Source organism: Mandrillus leucophaeus, unplaced genomic scaffold (assembly GCF_000951045.1).
Source record: "Mandrillus leucophaeus isolate KB7577 unplaced genomic scaffold, Mleu.le_1.0 Scaffold672, whole genome shotgun sequence".
Classification (NCBI taxonomy): domain Eukaryota; kingdom Metazoa; phylum Chordata; class Mammalia; order Primates; family Cercopithecidae; genus Mandrillus; species Mandrillus leucophaeus.
The window spans coordinates 248,361-256,666 of record NW_012107275.1 but is presented as its reverse complement, the minus strand read 5'-3'; the positions used below and the strand labels follow the sequence as shown (position 1 = coordinate 256,666).

Genomic DNA, 8,306 nt, shown 5'->3' with positions numbered 1-8,306 from the left:
ACCCACCAGCGCTTCTCCGCCCGCGCGGCTTTCCTCCTCTTCACCCCCGGCCACGAAGGCGTCGTCACCCTCCAGGTCCCCTTTGAGTCCTCTGGGTCCTGCGCGCTTCGCAGCGGTTGTTCCCCCAAACTCCGTCTCCTGGTTCTGCGCCTCCTCTTCCTCCCCTCCGAGGTCCTCCTCCCTCCTTCATTTCTGGCGTCGGAGCTTTTTCTCCCCTGCTAGGCAACACCCAGCAGGGGCACCTGCGCCAGGCTTCAGCCCAGCCTCTCCCTGTCTGGCACCCCTCGGCCCCCTGGACCCCACTCGGGGGACCCTAGCTTCCCCAGCGCGGCCCTCCCTCCAGACGCATCAGGGCGAGTCCACCCAAAGCTTGGGTGCCTCCAGCTCCATCTCCACCTCCCTGAGCGCCTCTTCTCACCCCCCTCGACCCACCCATTCTCCCTCAAATCCCTCCCTCTGCTCCCCCTGCAGCCGAGCACCCTGTCCCAGCCAGCGGCGTCCTCGTGAATTCTGGTGTTCTCCTGCTTGGAGCCCTCCGGGAGCCTCCCACATCTCATCAGGCAGCGCCCCCAGCCCTCTTCCCCAGGCCCACGCAGCCCGCTGGACCTGCCCTGCCCATCTGCGTCCAGCCCCTGCCGCTCTGATCTGTGGCCTCTGTCCTGCACGCTGGCCTCTGGCCACTCCTACGCCTCCGCTTCTGCTGAAAGCTCCCTTCGTCAAGACACAGGGCCCTGCACACCATCCAATGGACCCACGCCACATGCCCCACCTCGGGCCTCCTCACCTGCCCTTCCCCGCTCATGCTTGGAGTCTGGGTTTGGGTATGTTTTCCCTGGACCTTTCCTGGAGCCCAAAGTTGGTCTGCCCCCACCCTGTCCCCCCACCGTCAGCGACCTGTGTGTGGCCACCACTCCGGGACTCTGTCCTCCCTGACCCCCAGTGCCTGACACCTGCCAGGCACACAGGGTCGCTCAGCGCGTCCCCAGAGGACCGAGTGAGGAAAGACTCAGAAAGCAAACACCCAGACTCATGGGACCACCTGGGTGTGGAGCTTATGGGCATTATCTTCTTTTTCTTTTTTTTGAAATGGAGTCACGCTCTGTCGCCCACGATGGAGTGCAGTGGCGCGATCTCAGCTCACTGCAACCTCCGCCTCCCGGGTTCAAGCGATTCTCGTGCCTCAGCTTCCCTAGTAGCTGGGATTACAGGCATGCGCCACCACGCTCAGCTAATTTTTGTGTTTTTAGTAGAGACGGGGTTTCACCATGTTGGCCAGGCTGGTCTTGAACTCCTGACCTCAGGTGATCCACCCGCCTCGGCCTCCCAAAGTGCTAGGATTACAAGGTGTGAGCCACCACACGTGGCTTTTTTTTTTTTTTTTAAATCATTAATACAAAATAGAAAAGTACACTTCGTTATTTTTCATAAGAGCCAGCACTTTGCAAAGGCCACCCAGCTGGTCACACACCCCACCCCTTCTTCCCCTGCTTCTCCCCAGGGCTCACATCTGCTGGTGCTGGATGCCAGCTCTTTGTTTTTTAGACAGGTTCTTGCTCTGTCACCCAGGCTGGAGTGCAGTGGTGCAATCACAGCTCACTGCTGCCTCAACCTCCTGGATTCAAGTGATCCTCTTGCCTCAGCCTCCCGAGAAGCTGGAGCTATAGGTGTGTACCACCATGCCTGGCTAATTAAAGAAAATTTTTTGCAGAGATGTGGTCTCACTATGTTGCCCAAGTTGGTCTCAAACTCCTGGCCTCAAGCGATCCTCCAGCCTCAGCCTCCCAAAGTGCTAGGATTACAGGTGTGAGCCACGGCGCCCTTCGCTGAGGTTCAGCCTCTGCAGTGCTCTCACCCACACACTAATTTAGGAAGCAGGTTAGAGGGAGTCCAGGAGCCCAACTACGCTGGGGGTTACAGGCTGCCAGCAATGCCAAGGGTTGGCGCTGCACATCTGGGCCAGTGAAAAGGCTGCCCAGCAGCCCCACACACCCTGGCTCCCCCGAGGCCCGTGCAGCCTCCTTCCAACCCTGTGCCCTGACACAGACGTGGGCCAATTACGTGTGCAGGCACACACACCCACACGTGCACACTGGAGAGCCTCCTGCCTCCATGGCCCCGCCCCCCACGGTGCTCCGCATTGTGTGCTCCCCACTCAGGGCCTCATCAGCCACAAGGAGCCCCTGTGCAGGGCCTGGCTCCATCCAGGGCCACCCAAGGAAGCTCCAAGTCTGCACTCCCACCACAAAGCTGAGCAAGAAGCCGCCAGGCCAGGGCGCTGGTGAGGACGGACCCAAGCCAGGCCAGGGCGCTGGTGAGGACGGACACAAGCAATGTTTCAACGTTTTCAGACTTTATTTCACAGCGATCGACACAGAAATGTACTAGAGTTAGTAATAGGGCGCCCAGCCTCCCCGCCGCCCGCTTCATCGGGTGCTGCTCCTAGGAGGACTGGGCGAGGGCTGGGGCTGGGGTGGGGATGGGATGGGGGTGAGGAAGGGATGGGACGTTGCAGTTTAAGGCATTTCTGGCTTCGGAGCCATCCCTGCCACCCCTGCACCTGCCCCTTGACCTTGGTCAGACACTGACTGGCCCCTGGTCGTTCTGAGACAAGGATGACTGTCACTGATGCTGTGGGGAGGGTTTGCAGTGAGGCAGCCCTCAGCTGCTCTCAGGCGAGACGGGAAAGATGAGACCCACCACTCCAGGGGTCAAATAAAATCAATACACGAAGAACACGGCCGGTGGCCAGACCCAGATACCCAGGCAGGCAGCAGAGGTCAACTGCACCCCACAGTGAGCTCCCCTCGATAGCCCCTCACAGGGCCTGGGGTGTGGCAGAGGGACACGGCCGCATCCAGGGTGGCTGGGCAGGGCCAGCTGAGGGTCAGGGCACCTAGACCGGCCCTGGTCTGGCCTCTGCTTCTCAGCAGCCTGGGGCTGGTTCAGGCAGCACGGGGAGGGACGCAGAGCTGCCCAGCAGTAACATTGTTTCGAAGTCACAGTATTGGCATAGGAGGCCAAGGCAGGGCTCAGAGCACACACAGGAAGGTGCAGCCCCTGGGGTCCGGCCAGCCTGGGAGAAGGCCAGCCATGGCCCAGAGCACACACAGGAAGGAGCAGCTCAAATGAGGGCTTGGAAAGGCCCTGTGGGGGCACCCGGAGGAAGGGCCCCCTCAGACCTCAGCAGCCCCTTCCTCTCCGGGACACAAGCCCCACCTGACAGAGCGAGGGTGATTCAGGGGCCGGGGCTGCTTCCTGGCGGGGACACCGTGGGGGAGGCGCAGTGCAAGGGGGGGCTCAGCACCCTGAGGCAGAGGTGTGTGTCCTGAGGCTGCCATCCACGCCAAGCCCTCCACGCTGCCACCTCGCCTGTCCGTCCCTCGGCACCGGGTCTATCTGCAGCACGGCTGCCTGGACGGAAGGGAGGCCGGGCCAGCAGTCCCTCCGGCCAACACTCAGGCAAGAAAATCATATCAAAAAGCGACAAGTTTACAAAAATAGAAAATAATTACAGCGGGCGTGGGGCTCTGGTGCCAGCTCATGGGGCGGGGCAGGGCCGCAGCTCTGGTTTGGTGATGGCGTCCTCCAGTAGGTGCAGCGGGCGCTGGCCCACCACCACGTCCCGCAGGCAGCCCACGAAGCCTGTGCCATAGGCCTTGGGCAGTGCTGGGCCCACGGGCAGCTCCGGCAGGCCCCCTGCAGCAGAGACAGTGGGAGTCACCCGGCTGTGACTCAGTGATGCTGATGGGCAGAGGGACCCATGGGCACCCCAACAAGCAGGTGACCAGCAGGGGGACCACACCTGGGCCCCTGCCTCCTGGCCCCACAGCACTGGGAACTGCAGGGGCTACAGCGGGAGAAGAGAGAGCCCAGCCCGCCGGCTCACATGCACCCTGACTCAAGGTGGGCCCTGGGGGGTGAAGTCTGTCCCTTGATATTATGAGACCCTTGGGTATCCCTCCCTAGTCGCCCCAGAACACTCACCAAGCCACAGGGCTCCATCAGTGTCCAGCTGCGTGGCGCCCAGCGGGGAGGAGCCGGTCACAGGGGCCTCATTACCCACCTGCAGGGAACCTTCCCTCTGCTCCCTGGGGGTACAGGGAGGGGGAGACCATCAGGGCCCAGAGCTCCCTCTGCCTCCTCTAGACTGTAAACCCTGCATCCTTCCTATGCCCTGCAGGTGCCTCAGCTTGGGGGACCCCCCAGGTGTCACCCCTGGGGGCAAGGATGGGGTGGCCTTGACCCCAAGGAGGGCACTAGGAGCCAAGGCGGGGGACATTCCCGCAGCTCAAGCTTTGCTGGAGGTGATGGCCAGGCTCGGACCAGAGCAATCCCCAGCAGGCTCTGGGCAGGGCTGGGATGCCTTTCAGGCCTGGAAGCTGATCACTGCTTCTCCTGCATCTTCTCAGCCCTTCCTCCTCCCACTGGCAGCGACCTCGGCTCAGGCAGCAAGGCGTGTCCTCCCTGACCCCCGGCCATAAGTGGCTGGACACAGCCCAGCTGGGCAAGTGTGCGCAGCCCTCACCACCATTCTCGGCATGCTGGGTTCCCTACTCACCTATGTGCCACGACCCGCAACCAGCGGTTGGTGTTGACGGGCACGGTGGAACGCAGCACCACGGGCTGGGAGCCCAGGTTGTAGCTCAGCTGCAGGTGGCCGTCCACAATGGCCAGTGCCACGTAGTCCGCCCGCTCCGTGGCCTTGCCGCTCCAGAGCACCAGCCCCTGCGTGGCCTCGGTGCGCAAGCTCAGTTCAAAATGGTTGCTCTGCAGTGCCTTCTCGCTGGAGGGCAGAGGGCAGGTCAGGGTCTCTAGGAAGGTGGCAACAGGACAGGGTGGGGGAGGTGGGAGGACAAGGGCCCCAGCGGCAGAGGCCACAAGGGCTGGTGACGGGACCCAGGGGTGGCTGGTGGGCAGACACCGACAGTGAGAGGGAGAAGAGGGATGGAGACAGGGGCAGCCTGGCAGAGAGAGATCAGAGAGAGAGGTGGGAGGACAGATGGGCCAGCCGGGGATCTGCAGGCGCTGCTGCCACGTGCTCACCTGTGAAGGGCCCCGGACTCCAGAGTTTCGGGGCTTAGAAGCAGGAAGAGAGGGAGGCAGGTGAGCAGGGGACAGGCGCGCCAATGCAAACCCTCCCCAACACTGTGGGCTGCAAGGAGCAGGCGCCCACAGAAGACACACATGACCTCGAGAATCATAGGCCTGCCCACCAAAGAGCCCCAGCAAGGACACTTAAACATGCGTGTGCGGACACGCGAGGGCACAGACACCCACGTGCAGACAGCAGGAGCACGGCCAAGGCTCGGCACAGAGATCAAGGAGGTAGGCGTAGGGTGGCATGAAATGGAGACCAGGGGCTCAGATGCCCCAGTACACACATGCGTCTGTGCATGCATGCAGATCTACACACGGACACACGCACCTGCATGTCCACACACATACACGTGTACATGAACACACACAGACACACCTGAATGCTCCCCACTTACACCTGTTCACACACACACACATCTACATATACCCCCATATATACACGCACATACACGGACCCATGCGCGCGCACACACACACACGGACACAAAGCTGCATGTCTCCCCCACACACACACATATACATGGGGCCATGCACACACATGGCTATATATTCACACACGTACACCTGCACATCCACCCCATATACATAGACACGCACCTACAGACACCTGCATGTTCACACACACGGACGTGCACACGGACACAGACACGCATGCATGTGCGCACACATGTGTATAGCCTCCGTGGTGGGGGCTGGCTGTGGGGCGACCCTCGGCCTGTGCCCTGGGAGGGGCGACTACACTTCTGAGGGAGGAAACAGCCTCTTGCCACAAAACAGCACCGGACCCCCATCCTCCACCACGGGGGACGGACTGGGGGGCTCAGGACTGTACTCCCCACCAGGAAGGATGGAGGGGTGGGAGTGAGAGGGAGCAGGCGGGGGCTGAGCTCTACTCACACGGGGATCTCATTGGCCAGTTCGCTTGGAAACAAAGAGACAGACAGTGAGAGGTGGGAGGACAGAGGTGGCAGCGCCGGGCCGTCCCCTCCTGGCCTCGGAGCGAAGGCGTGTGGGGGTCTGGTGTCCCGCCCCGAGGGCACAGACGGGACCAGCAGCCAGCAGAGGATGGCACGTTACCTCTCGGTCACAGCGTTGAGGTACTCGACGAAGGTCCGCCCGTCAAAGGCCAGGGTATCCACGTCCCCTGCCGACTTCTCCACCAGCCCTGTGAGACAGGCAGGTGAGGGTGGGCCTCGTGGGCTCCGGGCCCGTCCAGCCTCTACCCCCTGCCCTGTGCCAGGCTCACCGTTCTCGCAGTGTGGCCCTGAGAATCCCCCGGGACACAGGCACACATAGGCAGCCTCCCTCGGGACACAGGAGGCCCCGTTGAGGCAGGGGTGGCCTGAGGCCCGGGTGCAGGGGTGACCTGCAAAGGATGTGACGTCCACCTGCCGCAGTACGTGCTCCGGGGTCAGCAGCTGGCGGCCTCCCAGGGAGACCTGCAGGGCAGAGTGAGAGCCTTGTCCCGCCTGCCACCCCGCCCACCCTGGAGGCCGGTGGGACGCCCCACCCCCACATACCAGCTGGATGGCACCGTTGAAGCCAGAGGACACGGCAGCAGCACGGGCCAGCTTGCTGAAGTCAGGAGCTCCCCCTACATAGAGCGGCTCCTTCAGGTTGAGGACAGTGTGCGGAACCTGCGGGGACAGCGGGTGAGGGGCTGTGCAGAGCCCACCCACGGTGCAGACCCAGGGCCCAGGCGCTTGCACGCACCCCCCTACCCAGCCACCCATTGCCTATCTAGGGGGCAGTGTTAATCACACAGAAATGGCAGGGTTCTTAGTAGGGAGGAGCTACCCCGGGGGTGGAGGCGCCAGAGACGTGAGCGGATGAGAGGCCGACAGTACCTTGCGGGACTTCTGGCCTCCGAAGAGTGGGTGGGGTTGCAGAGCGAGAGCAGAGAGCAGGGAGGCAGAGGAGGCAGAGGACAGGGCAGGCGGCCAAGAGAACAGGACAGAAAAACAGCTCCATGAGCGCCGGCAGGGGCGGGGCTGCCGCCCGAGGAGGAAGAGCAGGCAGCAGCGGGAGTCCCCTCACGGCCCAGAGCACTTACCGGGGACTCCCCCAACACGCGGGGGCCGTCGCCTACACGCATAGCACCCTTGCGGCCGTTTCGCTCCAGTGAGACCCTGGTCCAGGCTCCCAGGGTGACTGGCTCCTTGCTCCTGGTGAGGAGAGGTCAGTGTGAGTGGGCTCTGGCCGCCATCGGCCGCCTGACCCCCCAGGGCCCGAGCAACCTGTTGGTGCCCCAGCCCCAGGCCAGTGCCCCAGGCCTCCCACAGCCACCCTTGCCGGCCCACCTGATGACCGCCGCCCCCTTGCCCAGGTCGTAGCGGAACTCCAGGCGGCGGTCCTGCAGTGCCAGCGACACGAAGTCTCCCTTGCCGTCTGTCTTTTGCCCGTTGTAGAGCAAAAGGCCACTGGGGCCTCGTGCCAGGAACACGACCTCCAGCGCCATCTTCTCCCTGGGGTCATGGGGAGTTGGGGTGTCTCGCTGTCCTCTCCCCACGGGATAGACAGAGGTGGAGGCCGGCCCTTCCCCGCTCCTGCCCCACCGACCCCAGGTCCCGTGCAAACGTGTGCAGGCCTCTCAACTCCAGATGGGAGAAGCCGTTGAAGTCAGCCACGAAAGGCCCAGAGCCATCCTGACCCGAGGCTGTAGGGAGAGTCACCAAGGCTTCAGTCCTGACCCCCAGGGCCTCCTGCACCCTATGCCAGCCGCGTGCAGAGCCTAACTCAAAACCCAAACTAGACTGAGCCGCATCCTAACTGCAATGCTACCTGGAACCCGTACCCACCCAAACGTTTGACGCCACCCCTACCCCCTGCCCTGAGAGCCCCACACCTCCGACCTGTCTGACAGAGGGTGCCCCCACGCCCCAGGGGGCACTCGCACTGGGCACCACCCTCGGGCAGCACACGGCAGGGCGCCGCCCCGTGGCAGGGGTTGGGCTGGCAGGGGCTCTTCTCATCGGCGCAGGTTGGTCCTGGATGGAGGAAGACAAGACCAAGGTCCCAGGAGGTGTCGGTTGGGTACCGCCCACAGGCCCCGAGGTCCCACTCCCACCCGCCCCAGCCCCACTCTCACCGACGCGGCCGGGCGGGCACTGGCAGTGGAACCTCCCAGCCTCCAGGGCCTGGCACGGGGCCCCGCCACGGCAGGGGTTGGGCAGGCAGGGGTGGCTCCCGCACTCGCCCACGCCGGAGCC

At 63.4% G+C, this 8,306-nt stretch overlaps 1 protein-coding gene across 1 annotated transcript in view; it reads right to left on the bottom strand.

Annotated features, from left to right (window-relative positions):
• Nucleotides 1-3,086: 3,086 nt before the first annotated feature.
• The window catches only part of AGRN (agrin), a 33,457-nt gene continuing 28,237 nt past the window's right edge, over nucleotides 3,087-8,306 (bottom strand). Inside the window, exons 25-38 of the mRNA XM_012001995.1 lie at nucleotides 8,186-8,305; nucleotides 7,950-8,084; nucleotides 7,657-7,753; nucleotides 7,398-7,562; nucleotides 7,151-7,262; nucleotides 6,945-6,956; nucleotides 6,618-6,734; nucleotides 6,344-6,536; nucleotides 6,175-6,262; nucleotides 5,995-6,018; nucleotides 5,044-5,076; nucleotides 4,559-4,783; nucleotides 3,985-4,088; nucleotides 3,087-3,696 (exon numbers count right to left, since the gene is read on the bottom strand). Of these exons, the coding sequence (XP_011857385.1) occupies nucleotides 3,539-3,696; nucleotides 3,985-4,088; nucleotides 4,559-4,783; nucleotides 5,044-5,076; nucleotides 5,995-6,018; nucleotides 6,175-6,262; nucleotides 6,344-6,536; nucleotides 6,618-6,734; nucleotides 6,945-6,956; nucleotides 7,151-7,262; nucleotides 7,398-7,562; nucleotides 7,657-7,753; nucleotides 7,950-8,084; nucleotides 8,186-8,305 (1,583 nt within the window). The 3' untranslated portion in view covers nucleotides 3,087-3,538. The remainder of the gene's footprint in view (nucleotides 3,697-3,984; nucleotides 4,089-4,558; nucleotides 4,784-5,043; nucleotides 5,077-5,994; nucleotides 6,019-6,174; nucleotides 6,263-6,343; nucleotides 6,537-6,617; nucleotides 6,735-6,944; nucleotides 6,957-7,150; nucleotides 7,263-7,397; nucleotides 7,563-7,656; nucleotides 7,754-7,949; nucleotides 8,085-8,185; nucleotide 8,306) is intronic.